Genomic DNA, 14,588 nt, shown 5'->3' with positions numbered 1-14,588 from the left:
AGCAGAACTGGAGCAACATCGATCAACTTCTACTGCAGTTTGGACTTTGCTTTGCTGCAAGGGAAGTGCACACACAGTGTACATGTTCAGTACATTACACACACACACACACACACACACACGCACACGCACACGCACACGCACACGCACACGCACACACATTTCTCAGAGACAGCTTTCCAGCATCAGTTGCAGTTTCTGTATAGCTCACTCATAGTGTTGAGTGAGGTTTTAATGAATCACGAATTATGTTGAGTTTAACTTTTTTTCTAAGCTTTCGGCAAACAGCTAATGGGGTTTTAAATGGCGTTTTCATGTTTTTTTGGGGCGATATTCAAGCTATTGAAGCTGGTGGGTAAATGCAGACAGGAGATGGCAATGTTTAAAACAGGCCCGAATTGCTTCAAAGAGGACGAGGAGAAGCGAGAGGCTTGACTCATCCCCCAAATCTGTCCCCATGAAAATACAGCGAGTAGCAGAGGAAGTGGGGATTTGAGAGAGTGTCGAATTTGGTCAACGTAAAATGTATTTGCTAATTTTGCTACGTGATGCTTGATCGAATAGCCGTAATGTTTAGGTTGTTACAAACGTACTGATAAGTGGACCTTTATTTAGTCAGGGGATCCCAATTGAGACCAGGGTTTTATTCCCTGACTACAAACATTTTCACAATCAAGAAAATTAGCATTCCAAATAAAATAAGAAGAATAATAAAAAAAATACAATGCTACAATTACAATACTACAATTTCAGCAGATAAACCATTACAATCAATTGAAACAACTGCAATCATCAATTCATTCATTTAACACCACAGTCCTAAACTTCCCTAGCTGCACCAGGGAATCAAGATGTGAGGAATTTTGCAGGTTATTCCAACAACAATGGGGAGCACTAAAACTAAAGGAGGATTTACCTAAATTGGTCAAGACCTGAGGGACCTCAAGAGTTAACCAATCCTGCGAGCTGGTTTGGTAACTCATTATTTTATACTTTGGCGATGAAGTTAGGTAAGTTGGAAGCTTGTGTAGTAGAGCTTTGTAAACAAAAAGGGAATAGTGAAGTGATCTACGGGACTTTAAATGTGGAACAGCCAACCGTTTGATACAGGATGCAGTGATGAATATTAAAACTGTCACCCGTGATAAAGCAAAGGGCGCTATGGTAGACAGCATCCAAAGGTTTAAGAGTAGTGGCAGCTGCAATCTGGTAAATGGTGTCACCATAGTCAAGAACTGGCAGGAAAGTTGACTGTACAATCTGCTTCCTGCTATTTAGGGAGAGGCAAGATCTATTTAAAAAAAGATGTCCACTTTAAAATCATAGCTTTTTAACTAGCTCACCTGTATGGTTTTTTAAACATGACATCTTTGTCAATCCAAATGCCCAAATATTTATAGGCAGGAACCTGATCGATGGGAAAACCATCCAGTGAATAAATATGTATGCCCAACTGAAATATTTTTGCCAGAATTAGAGAACAACATGTATTTAGTCTTGCCCGCATTAAGTACAAGTTTTAAACCAACCAGGGTTTTCTGTAAGGCAACAAAGTTATTTTGCAGCTCTAACATAACCTGGCCAACAGTTGGGACAATGGCATAGGGGAGGGTTTGGCTGGGGGGGCTTTAATTGGCTCATTGTGCTCTAGCGACTCCTTGTGGCGGGCCGGGCGCCTGCAGGCTGACTTTGGTCGCCAGTTGAACGGTGTTTGCTCCAACACATTGGTGTGGCTGGCTTCCTGGTTAAGTAGCGTGGTTTGGTGGGTCATGTTTTAGAGGACGCCTGACTCAAGTTGCAGCAATGATACAAGATCATAATTGAAATTGGGAGAAAAAGGGGGTCAAAATAAATAAAATGTAAATATATAAAATAAATATCAATAAAAAATAGTAAAGAGGACAGGTCCCAATATTGACCCCTGTGGTACACCTATCCAGGAAATTAAACTTAACACCATCAGAAATCACACATTGTCACGTCCTGACCAGTAAAGGGGTTATTTGTTCTTATAGTTTAGTCAGGACGTGGCAGGGGGTATTTGTTTTATATGGTTCTGGGTGCGTTTGTGTATGTGTTCATGTAGAGGGGGTATTTGGTTTATATGGTTCGGGGTGGTTGTGTATGTAGAGGGGTATTTGATTTATGTATTCCGGGGTTTTTGGGTTATCGTTCTATGTTAGTTTATTTCTATGTTCTGTCTAGGCGTTTGTATTTCTATGTTTTGGTAATGGGAATTGGGGCCTTCAATTGGAGGCAGCTGTCTATCGTTGCCTCTGATTGAAGGTCCTATATTTAGGAGTGTGTTTGTTTTGGGAATTGTGGGAGATTGTTTCTTGTTTTGCTGTGTGCCTGACGAGACTGTCTAGTTCGTTTGTTTTTGTATACGTTGTTTGTGTTTTCCTTCTTCACTAATAAAAAGACGATGAGTATACATTTTCCCGCTGTGTTTTGGTCTACACCCTACGACACCCGTGACACACATTGTGTCCTCTCTGACAGATAATTCTGGTCAACAGTGTCAAAGGCCTTGGAAAAGTCTAAAAATAAGGCAGAAGAATGATTTTTATGATCTAAGCAATTTAACACAATCTAAAACAAACATAGCAGCTGGAACGGTGCTACGTCCAGTTCTGAAACCAGACTGGTGCACATTAAGAATAGAGTGAGAAGTTTAAAAAGTTCTTAGCTGACAGTTGGCCAGGGATTCAAAAACCAATTTCCAACTAATTTGGAAATTGGACAGAAGGATCTCCTCATTAATGTAGGGGGAGGACATGTGCCGCTTTCCAGATCTTAGGGATAACGCCAGAAACGATAGTCAAGTAAAGAATATAGGTCAGTGGTTCTGCAGTAAGTAGGGCAGAGAACTGCAGTAAGTGGGCAGAGAACTGCAGTAAGTGGGGAAGAGAGCTGCAGATAGTAGGGCAGAGAGCTGCAGATAGTAGGGCAGAGAGCTGCAGATAGTAGGGCAGAGAGCTGCAGATAGTAGGGCAGAGAGCTGCAGTAAGTAGGGCTGAGAGCTGCAGTAAGTAGGGCTGAGAGCTGCAGTAAGTAGGGCTGAGAGCTGCAGATAGTAGGGCTGCGAGCTGCAGTAAGTAGGGCTGAGAGCTGCAGTAAGTAGGGCTGAGAGCTGCAGTAAGTAGGGCTGAGAGCTGCAGTAAGTAGGGCTGAGAGCTGCAGATAGTAGGGCTGAGAGCTGCAGATAGTAGGGCTGAGAGCTGCAGTAAGTAGGGCTGAGAGCTGCAGATAGTAGGGCTGAGAGCTGCAGTAAGTAGGGCTGCGAGCTGCAGTAAGTAGGGCTGAGAGCTGCAGTAAGTAGGGCTGAGAGCTGCAGATAGTAGGGCTGAGAGCTGCAGTAAGTAGGGCTGAGAGCTGCAGATAGTAGGGCAGAGAGCTGCAGATAGTAGGGCAGAGAGCTGCAGATAGTAGGGCAGAGAGCTGCAGATAGTAGGGCTGAGAGCTGCAGTAAGTAGGGCTGAGAGCTGCAGTAAGTAGGGCTGAGAGCTGCAGATAGTAGGGCTGAGAGCTGCAGATAGTAGGGCTGAGAGCTGCAGATAGTAGGGCTGAGAGCTGCAGTAAGTAGGGCTGAGAGCTGCAGTAAGAAGGGATCAAGTGAATAAGCCCCTATGGTTGTTTTAACATCGTTCTTTAGCAAAGCACCTAGTACATCATAGACATCAAGTGGTTGAAATGAAAATAAAGTATGTGAGTGTCTTTAATAATGTTTTTTTTTTTTTAACTAGGCAAGTCAGTTAAGACCAAATTCTTATGTTCAGTGACAGCCTAGGAACAGTGGGTGAACTGCCTTGTTCAGGTCCAGAACAACAGATTTTTACCTTGTCAGCTCGGGGATTCGATCTTGCAACCTTTCAGTCCAAGGCTCTAACCACTAGGCTACCTGCTGCCCCATTATAAAAAGCACCATACATTTCCATTTTGTCTACTAGGGGACGAGAGTTTCCATTTTGTCTACTATGGAACTAGAGTTTCCATTTTGTCTACTATGGCACTAGAGTTTCCATTTTGTCTACTAGGGGACTAGAGTTTCCATTTTGTCTACTAGGGGACTAGAGTTTCCATTTTGTCTACTAGGGGACTAGAGTTTCCATTTTGTCTACTAGGGCACTAGAGTTTCCATTTTGTCTACTATGGCACTAGAGTTTCCATTTTGTCTACTAGGGGACTAGAGTTTCCATTTTGTCTACTATGACACTAGAGTTTCCATTTTGTCTACTAGGGGACTAGAGTTTCCATTTTGTCTAGTATGGCACTAGAGTTTCCATTTTGTCTACTAGGGCACTAGAGTTTCCATTTTGTCTACTATGGAACTAGAGTTTCCATTTTGTCTACTAGGGCACTAGAGTTTCCATTTTGTCTACTATGGAACTAGAGTTTCCATTTTGTCTACTAGGGCACTAGAGTTTCCATTTTGTCTACTATGGAACTAGAGTTTCCATTTTGTCTACTATGGAACTAGAGTTTCCATTTTGTCTACTATGGCACTAGAGTTTCCATTTTGTCTACTAGGGGACTAGAGTTTCCATTTTGTCTACTAGGGGACTAGAGTTTCCATTTTGTCTACTAGGGGACTAGAGTTTCCATTTTGTCTACTAGGGCACTAGAGTTTCCATTTTGTCTACTAGGGGACTAGAGTTTCCATTTTGTCTACTATGGCACTAGAGTTTCCATTTTGTCTACTATGGAACTAGAGTTTCCATTTTGTCTACTAGGGCACTAGAGTTTCCATTTTGTCTAGTATGGCACTAGAGTTTCCAGTTAGGACGAGTTGGTTTAGTTCAGCTGAGTTAGATTTAGCTCAAAACAAATATCTTTCAGCCTATCAGATACTGGCATCAACCAATCCAGATTCAGATCTCCCACTAGACAAAATGAAACAGGCCTATTTATATAATGAATATGAATTTGGAAATGATTCAATATTAAAGCATTAGACCTCTCACTAAAGGCTTCAGTCATACAAAAGCTATACTTAAATCCGAACTGGTTCTCTAGCAGATTAGTAAGAATGGCTCACCACGTGTTCAAGAATGGCCTTTTTCCCTTTATTCAGATTACAACCTCTCACTTTATTCAGATTACAACCTCTCACTTTATTCAGACTACAACCTCTCACTTTCGGTTATTTGAAAACGAAATCATCTCCAAAATATTGCTATTTTAAAACAAGCCATAGAAAGTTAGGTTGCAATTTTTATTTAATCCACCAGAAAATACAGAACAAATATAGCAACAAATAGTATGGTTAAACGCAAATATACTAATTGATTAAAAAAAAACATGGTATAATCTTTGTAAATTATATAAATAGGACTGGTGGAGTTAGATCACTTTATCCAAAATTACACAAATGGCTCCTAGCCTCCCATGCATGCTTTCTGTCCCTAATACTACAACTAAAACTGAAACTAAATTATATTAAAACAAAAATGAAATATATACATATTTTTTTTAAACAACTGAAACTAAATAATAACTTGCAAATCAGGTCTGAAAACTAACTGAAACTAAACTGAGGTTCAAATAACAATGGAAAAACAGATAGAAAAACACAGATCTATAATAAACTGCAGTAGCTACTAATAGCTCTGCACTGCGTTGCTGGTATGTCTGTCTCTCATGTTGACAGTGTGTCTCTGTTAGATGGTGTCTCTCTGTCTGTCTCTCATGTTGACAGTGTGTCTCTATTAGATGGTGTCTCTCTGTCTGTCTCTCATGTTGACAGTGTGTCTCTATTAGATGGTGTCTCTCTGTCTCTCATGTTGACAGTGTGTCTCTATTTTATGGTGTCTCTCTGTCTGGCTCTCATGTTGACAGTGTGTCTCTATTAGATGGTGTCTCTCTGTCTGTCTCTCATGTTGACAGTGCGTCTCTATTAGATGGTGTCTCTCTGTCTCTCATGTTGACAGTGTGTCTCTATTAGATGGTGTCTCTCTGTCTGTCTCTCATGTTGACAGTGTGTCTCTATTAGATGGTGTCTCTCATGTTGACAGTGCGTCTCTATTAGATGGTGTCTCTCTGTCTGTCTCTCATGTTGACAGTGTGTCTCTATTCGAGGGTGTGTCTCTGTCTGTCTCTCATGTTGACAGTGCGTCTCTATTAGAGGGTGTCTCTGCATAGCAGATTGCTTCCCTAATGACAGTAACAGTGTTACTGCAGGCAGGCAGGCAGGCAGGCACACACACAAACACACCCACACACACACACACACACAGGAAGCCCCCGGTCCTGTTCAATTACTAGCGCCATCAACGCACACCAGTCTAATCTGAACACATCAAGTACTCCACAGATGGCTATAGACGACAGACATATTACTCCACAGATGGCTATAGACGACAGACATATTACTCCACAGATGGCTATAGACGACAGACATATTACTCCACAGATGGCTATAGACGACAGACATATTACTCCACAGATGGCTATAGACGACAGACATATTACTCCACAGATGGCTATAGATGACAGACATATTACTCCACAGATGGCTATAGATGACAGACATATTACTCCACAGATGGCTATAGACGACAGACATATTACTCCACAGATGGCTATAGACGACAGACATATTACTCCACAGATGGCTATAGATGACAGACATATTACTCCACAGATGGCTATAGACGACAGACATATTACTCCACAGATGGCTATAGACGACAGACATATTACTCCACAGATGGCTATAGACGACAGACATAGTACTCCACAGATGGCTATAGATGATAGACATATTACTCTACAGATGGCTATAGACGACAGTCACCATCCCACAGCTAGAGTCTAGGGCATTGTCCCAAATGGCCTCCCATGCCTTTTATTGTGCAGAAGTAGTGCACTATATAGGGAATATATACAGTATAGGGAATAGCGCAATTTGGGACACACTCTAGAACACAGGGAAGCCAATGAAAGCGCTGGCTGGCTGTGTTACGTTCCAATGAACAGCCTCGTATATAGAGAGCCAATGGTGCTCTTCATGATCTAGTGGGCGACGTGGAGAAAGTCAAGCACACAGCAACTGGTGCAAGTACAATTTGACTCCATGACTGAACACAGTTCAGCTCTTGAGGCGGAGCAAGGTCATTTGGGGTTTCAGTGTTACTGTTGATTGACCCAAGTGGTTGGTTGTTAGGGAACTCTCTCTAAGAGCCACTGGGATGGCGATGCAACGGAACGAGGGCCATGCATGCTAAATATAGTGTTTCATTCTAAGACTACGTGGTGTGCTAGTGTGGGTATTAGAACAGAACCAAGGGTTAGTTAAAGGTAGAGTCAGTGATACACCAAGTAAACAGCGATATCGGGCTGATTTCTGCTAAGACTAAGCACGAGCTAGTCGTCTTGATTACTTTCTTATGTCATTCTCTCTGGCACCAGAAGTTTAAAAAAGTTTTGATAGGGAACAGAATGCAATCGCATCATCAGATAATTGGCATGTATATTACTCTTACAGAATTTCCACGTGGGCGAGGATATTGCAAATGTAATCAAAGCCTACTGGATGATAACTAGGACAGAAGAATTTCTAACTGACTTTTTCAGACATAGCATAGGTACAGCAGATCCCCTTATTGTATGGGACACTTTTAAATGTGTCTTTAGAGGCCATGCAGTTCAGTACTCATCTATAAAACAAAAGCAATTTAGGTCAAAAGACTCCATATTAACAAAGTACATTGAAGGACTAACAGAACAGATAGATAGCAATAAAAAACTACCATAGAGGCTCAGAGTAAGTTAGAGGGAAAACAAAAACAAATGGAGGAACTTATTCAAGAAAGATTCAGTGTAATATATTATTAAAATAAAGTGAACTGGATGGAATATGGGGAAAAACGCACCAAATTATTTTTCAATCTTCAACATAGAAATGCTACCAATTTGTTTTACTGAAACTTGTTACAAATGATGGAGTCACTCATGATTCACCGAACAATGTTTTGAAAGAGGAAGGAAAGTACTTTAAGAATATGTTTTCGTTTCAGTCTCCTCCATCTCCACTAACCGAAGCTAATTGTATGGATTTTTTTTCTATTAATAATGTAAAATTAACATCTGTACAGAAAGACTCAGAGGGGGAACTTCTTGATGCAATAAAAGCCTTTAAGGCTGGAAAACTCCAGGGCTGGATGGCATACCAGTGGAAGTATACCAAACGTTTTTGATATTAATGTTTATTAATGATTCATGTTTTCTTTTAAATCCACAATTAGAATCCCTCCACAGCCTCATAGAGGATCTAGATACTTTTTCTAACCTCTCTGGATTAAAAGCAAATTATGATAAGTGTACTATATTAGGTATTGGATCACGAAACAATTCAACTTTTACATTATCATATAGTCTACCAATAAAATGGTCTGACGGGGATGTGGACATACTCGGTAAACATATCCCGAAAGAAAGAAATGATCTCACTCCAATACATTTTTATAAAAAGTTAGCAAAAATAGATAAGATCTTGCTACCATGGAAAGGAAAACACCTGTCTATTTGTGGAAAAATCACCCTGATTAACTCTTTAGTCATAACACAGTTTACCTATTTGCTTATTGTTTTTCTTACACCTAGTGACCTGCTTTTTAAATGATATGAACAAAAAATATAACATTTTATTTGGAATGGCATGCCAGACAAAATTAAAAGGGCCTATTTATATAATGAATATGAATTCGGAGGGCAGAAATGATTAAATATGAAAGCATTAGATCTCTCACTAAAGGCATCAGTCATACAAAAGTTATACTTCAATCCAAAATGGTTCTCTAGTAAATTAGCAAGAATGTCTCACCTCATGTTCAAGAATGGCCTTTTCCCCTTTATTCAGATTACAACCGCTCACTTTCGGTAATTTGAAAATGAAATAATCTCCAAAATATCGTTATTTTTTAAACAAGCCTTAGAAAGTTGGTTGTAATTTAAGTTTAATCCACCTGAAAAGACAACAAATAATACAACAAATATTATGGTTAAACTCAAATATACGAACTGATAAAAAAAGACATATTTTTCAACAAAATAAAAAAGGAATAATCTTTGTAAATGATATTATAAATAGGACTGGTGGAGTTATGTCACACATGCAGCTAACACACACACATGAAAATGTCTGCTCTACCCAAAATTACAACCAGCTAATTGCAGCATTACTACAGAAATGGCAGAGGCAAGTGGAAGGGGGAAAAAGTAAGGAACTTGTCTGTCGGATTAAAGACCAAAAATGATTAAAGAAAATGGTGATAAATAAAAATATATACCAGTTTCATTTAAGGACCAAAAAATTGGCAGCTGTGCCATATAAATTGCTAAATAGTTGGGAAGAGATTTTCGATGTACCGATTCCATGGCACATGGTTCATGAATTGACATGCAAAACAACGCCAGATTCAAAACTGAATAATTGTTTTATTTAAATGATTATACAAAATTCTCGCAACCAATAGAATTGTATATATACGGGGGATACAACCTTCCCAGCTTTGCAGATTCTGCTGTGAGGAGTCATTAGATGATTTATTTTGGTACTGTCCATATGTAGCTCGTTTTTGGTCACAGGTCCAGGAATGGCTGAAGAATTGTAACATTTACCTAGAACTAACGCTGCAGATAGCAATACTGGGTGATTTGAAAAGTCATAGCCAATCAATCAATATAATAATTATTTTAGCAAACATGTTTATCTTTAATTTACAATCTGTAGAAATTATGAGAATAGAAAGGTTCAGTACTTTTGTGAAACATCACAGCACCGTTGAAAAATGTATACCAGATAGAAATCCTAATATGGATGGTGTTGAGACAGATGAGAGGGGTTGAATGGAGCTGAAGGGTGGGACTAATAACAACAAGATAACCAATGTATAACATACAGGGTCTGTAAAATGTTTATAGGTTCAGAACATTTGTGAAATAGCACAGTTACAAATACAAATCAAACTGGATGGACATCAGAAATAGAGTATTTACCCCCAAAATATATGGAGGATTGGAAATGATTCAGACATGTACATTGATGAAAGCAACAATCTATCCGCAATATTAAAGCTGATCCACCCACTAAAAAAAGATATAATAATTAAAAAGACTAAGTGCAAGGTTAAACTTCTCTGCTCTTTTGGTCTCATAGCTATCACGCTGTAGCAGATTGAAGCACAGCCGTGTACATGCTCAAATCCTCTGTGAGTGCATCATCTTGCATCTTGTTCATCTGCAACTTCTGCGGTTCATTCTGATGCTCGTAGTAACATCATAGTCTCAGTTTAACACCAATTCTACTTACCCACACAGGCCAACCAATCAATCAACCAATCAATCAATCAATCAATCAATCAACCAACCAATCAACCAAGGGCAGCACTACTCACGCCAGGGGTTTCTCCAGTCGACTGGCGGGGGATCCTACGATCTCTCCCAGAGTACAGAACACCTGCCCCAAGAAGTCCTGCTGGAGGGACAGGGGATGGTGGGAAAGACGGAGGAGTGAGGCGTGACGGGGGAAACAGGGAGCAGGGAGAGACGGGGGAGACGGGGGAGACGGGGTAACAAGGACAGTTGGTAAACTTAGGATGGAGCTAAGCAGTGTGTTATAAGCCTTATTATAGGCGTTGTTATAAGCATAAAGTTTGTCAGAGGAGTCAAACACGTACGTCAATGTCGGAGGGCTTCCAGGGAGAAGGAGGAAGAGGAGGAGGAGGAAGAGGAGGAGTACACCAGGCAGCAGCATAGACAACAACAGAGCACATCATGTAGGCACAAGACTCAAACCATACAACACCATCATCAAAACAAGGGCACGAGAAAACAGGAGAGAGGGAGAGAAGTGGAGAAGAGGGTGGTAGAGAAATAAAGAGATGAAGAGGGAGGTGGTTTTTGTGTGAGAGGAGAGAGCTATTAACACAAAAGCGAGTACAAAACAATACAATATAGTCATGACAAATGTGGAAATAATGATGAATATTCTGGTATTATGCAAACTGCTAGCTGCACATATAATTATAATTGTGTATGTGTGAGCAATGGGTTGCTTATCAAAGCTTTTCACTGCACCATCCATTGGTCATCATTACTTGTGAGTACATTGCTAATAGCATTGGAGTACAATACATCATGCCTAGAGGTTCGGAAAATGGGTTTGATAAGCTTTGATAATGGTGTGACAAATTACAGTTAAATCATAACGACACACAAAAATATATGTATTATTGGATTTTTCTGAAAGCTATTCTCTATCAATACATAAAGTAATATGTTATATTTATTATACAAATAAAAAGGCGCACGGACAGACAGCAAGGCCACATTGTGAAACTATGGGAAGTAATGCACTATTATGCCCTATTTGAGCTTTGGAATGACATGGATTTTGATTTGCATGAAACAAAAATAAGGAATGGGATGAATTTCAAAATAAAAGTTCCCATTTTAAAAACAAAACTTTTAATTCATAGAGGATAGATTTGCAAAGTAAAAAACAAGCAACTATAAGGCATGAGCACAGAGTGATAACTTTTACACTTACATGCTTTGCCAGATCTGGACTTTTGGAATCGATATCATATCTGAAATCAGAAAGAAACACACATTAAAGAGGCAAGCGCTGACAGGAGCCGGAGAGAAAACTATTTGTGGCTTATTAACTGGCTGGCGTTTGAACATTAATAAATAGAACCAAAGTGGTTTGATATCATTCCTCATACAATGACATTTGGACAAACAGAAAGCCACTCAAAATCAATTTATATTAACTTGAAATGACAAATGGTTAACCGGTAAAACCACTTATTTCACTTAATCCTTCTACACTTCATGAATGAAGTCTATTTTCCTTTCACTGTTGTCCAAGACTCCCCTGCTGTCACTCACCCATTCACTTTAGAAACAATAACGTTTTTAAAAATGTGTCTTAGTAGCCGCTGCAGGTGATAAACTGGCTAAAAGTAATTAAACTTGAATGTGTCCACTGTCCACCCATCCTCATCCTCCAATTCCCTGACTGAGTTACTATATATGTAAAGGACCCAAAATAAGTTAAGTCACAGTATATCCTCTGACACGTTCAGCAGAGGACTAATTACAGAGCTACTGAGGACTAACTACAGAGGACTGATGACAGAGCTACAGAGGACTGATGACTGGGCTACAGAGGACTAACTACAGAGCTACAGAGGACTAACTACAGAGCTAGATGACTGATGACAGAGCTACAGAGGACTAACTACAGAGCTAGATGACTGATGACAGAGCTACAGAGGACTGATGACAGAGCTACAGAGGACTGATAACAGAGCTACAGAGGACTGATGACAGAGCTACAGAGAACTGATGACAGAGCTACAGAGGACTAATGACAAAGATACAAAGAACTGATGACAGAGCTATAGAGGACTGATGACAGAGCTACTGATGACAGAGCTACAGAGGACTAACTACAGAACTACAGAGGACTGATGACAGAGCTACAGAGGACTGCTGACTGAGCTACAGATGACTGATGACAGAGCTACAGAGGACTGATAACAGAGCTACAAAGGACTGATGACAGAGCTACAGAGGACTGATGACAGAGCTACAGAGGACTAACTACAGAGCTAGATGACTGATGACAGAGCTACAGAGGACTGATAACAGAGCTACAGAGGACTGATGACAGAGCTACAGAGAACTGATGACAGAGCTACAGAGAACTGATGACAGCGCTACAGAGGACTGATGACAGAGCTACAGAGGACTGATGACAGAGCTACAGAGGACTAATGACAGAGCTACAGAGGACTAACTACAGAGCTAGAGGACTGATGACAGAGCTACAGAGGACTGATGACTGAGCTACAGAGGACTGATGACTGAGCTACAGAGGACTAATGACAGAGCTAGAAGACTGATGACAGAGCTACAGAGGACTGATGACTGAGCTACAGAGGACTGATGACTGAGCTACAGAGAACTGATGACTGAGCTACAGAGGACTGATGACTGAGCTACAGAGGACTGATGACAGAGCTACAGAGGACTGATGACTGAGCTACAGAGGACTAACTACAGAGCTGCAGAGGACTGATGACAGAGCTACAGAGGACTGATGACTGAGCTACAGAGGACTGATGACAGAGCTACAGAGGACTGATCACAGAGCTACAGAGGACTGATGACAGAGCTACAGAGGACTAACTACAGAGCTGCAGAGGACTGATCACAGAGCTACAGAGGCTGGATATGAACAGAGGGAGGCTAGCTACAGTATCATAAAGTCCATGAAGGCCTCTGTCTCTACATGGTGGATACGTAGCTAGTTACTAAAGTCTATTAGGACCTCTGTTTCTTCACAGTGGATATGTAGCTAGCTACAATGTCATGAAGTTCTTGAGGGCAACTGTCTCTTCACGGTGGATACGTAGCTAGCTACTGAAGTCCATTAGGACATCTGTCTCTACACAGTAGAAAGCGAAAGATAACGCTAGACAGACTATAGTTATTTTGTTCTACATTTCTTTCCCCTTGTTGACGTGCACTGAGGTGAGGTACAGAGAGAGTTAAGGGAATAAGGAAATGATCTCCATTCTCAAAGCCTCTTAATAAAGTGTCACCTGTGCCCTGCACTCTGATTGGGCCTTTCAAGGCGACGAGAGGGGCTGTTATGCAAGAGGAGGAGGTAGGACGGAGGGGGAGGGAAAGAGGATATAGTAGGTAGGAGGGAGGAGGGAAAGAGGTTATAGTAGGGAGGAGGGAGGAGGGAGGAGGAGGGAAAGAGGTTATAGTAGGGAGGAGGGAGGAGGGAGGAGGAGGGAGGGAGGAGGAGGGAAAGAGGATATAGTAGGTAGGAGGGAGGAGGGAAGAGGAGGGAGGGAGGAGGAGGGAAAGAGGATATAGTAGGGAGGATGGAGGAGGGAGGAGGAGGGAAAGAGGATATAGTAGGTAGGAGGGAGGAGGGAGGAGGAGGGAAAGAGGATATAGTAGGCAGGATGGAGGAGGGAGGAGGGAGGAGGGAGGAGGAGGGAAAGAGGATATAGTAGGTAGGAGGGAGGGAGGAGGGAGGAGGGAGGAGGGAGGAGGGAGGAGGAGGGAAAGAGGATATAGTAGGGAGGATGGAGGAGGAGGGAGGGAGGAGGAGGGCAAGAGGATATAGTAGGTAGGAGGGAGGAGGGAGGAGGGAGGAGGGAGGAGGAGGGAAAGAGGATATAGTAGGGAGGATGGAAGAGGGAGGAAGAGGGAAAGAGGATATAGTAGGTAGGAGGGAGGAGGGAGGAGGGGGGAAAGAGGATATAGTAGGGAGGAGGGAGGAGGGAGGAGGGAGGGAGGAGGAGGAGGAGGGGGAGGAAAGAGGATATAGTAGGGAGGAGGGAGGAGGGGAGGGGGGAGGAGGGAGGAGGAGGGAAAGAGGATATAGTAGGGAGGAGGGAGGAGGGAGGAGGAGGGAAAGAGGATATAGTAGGTAGGAGGGAGGAGGGAGGAGAAGGGCAAGAGGATATAGTAGGGAGGAGGGAGGAGGAGGGAGGAGGGAGGAGAAGGGCAAGAGGATATAGTAGGGAGGAGGGAGGAGGAGGGCAAGAGGATATAGT

The 14,588-nt window shown here is 41.6% G+C and overlaps 1 protein-coding gene across 1 annotated transcript in view; it reads right to left on the bottom strand.

The window, feature by feature from the left end:
* LOC115166459 (copine-5) overlaps positions 1 to 14,588 on the bottom strand; it is a 176,996-nt gene that overhangs the window by 112,666 nt on the left and 49,742 nt on the right. The window contains exons 4-7 of the mRNA XM_029720358.1: positions 13,536 to 13,540; positions 11,552 to 11,591; positions 10,680 to 10,694; positions 10,398 to 10,477 (exon numbers count right to left, since the gene is read on the bottom strand). Of these exons, the coding sequence (XP_029576218.1) occupies positions 10,398 to 10,477; positions 10,680 to 10,694; positions 11,552 to 11,591; positions 13,536 to 13,540 (140 nt within the window). The remainder of the gene's footprint in view (positions 1 to 10,397; positions 10,478 to 10,679; positions 10,695 to 11,551; positions 11,592 to 13,535; positions 13,541 to 14,588) is intronic.

Source organism: Salmo trutta, chromosome 28 (assembly GCF_901001165.1).
Source record: "Salmo trutta chromosome 28, fSalTru1.1, whole genome shotgun sequence".
Lineage (NCBI taxonomy): Eukaryota > Metazoa > Chordata > Actinopteri > Salmoniformes > Salmonidae > Salmo > Salmo trutta.
This window is presented reverse-complemented; position numbering and strand designations above follow the sequence as displayed.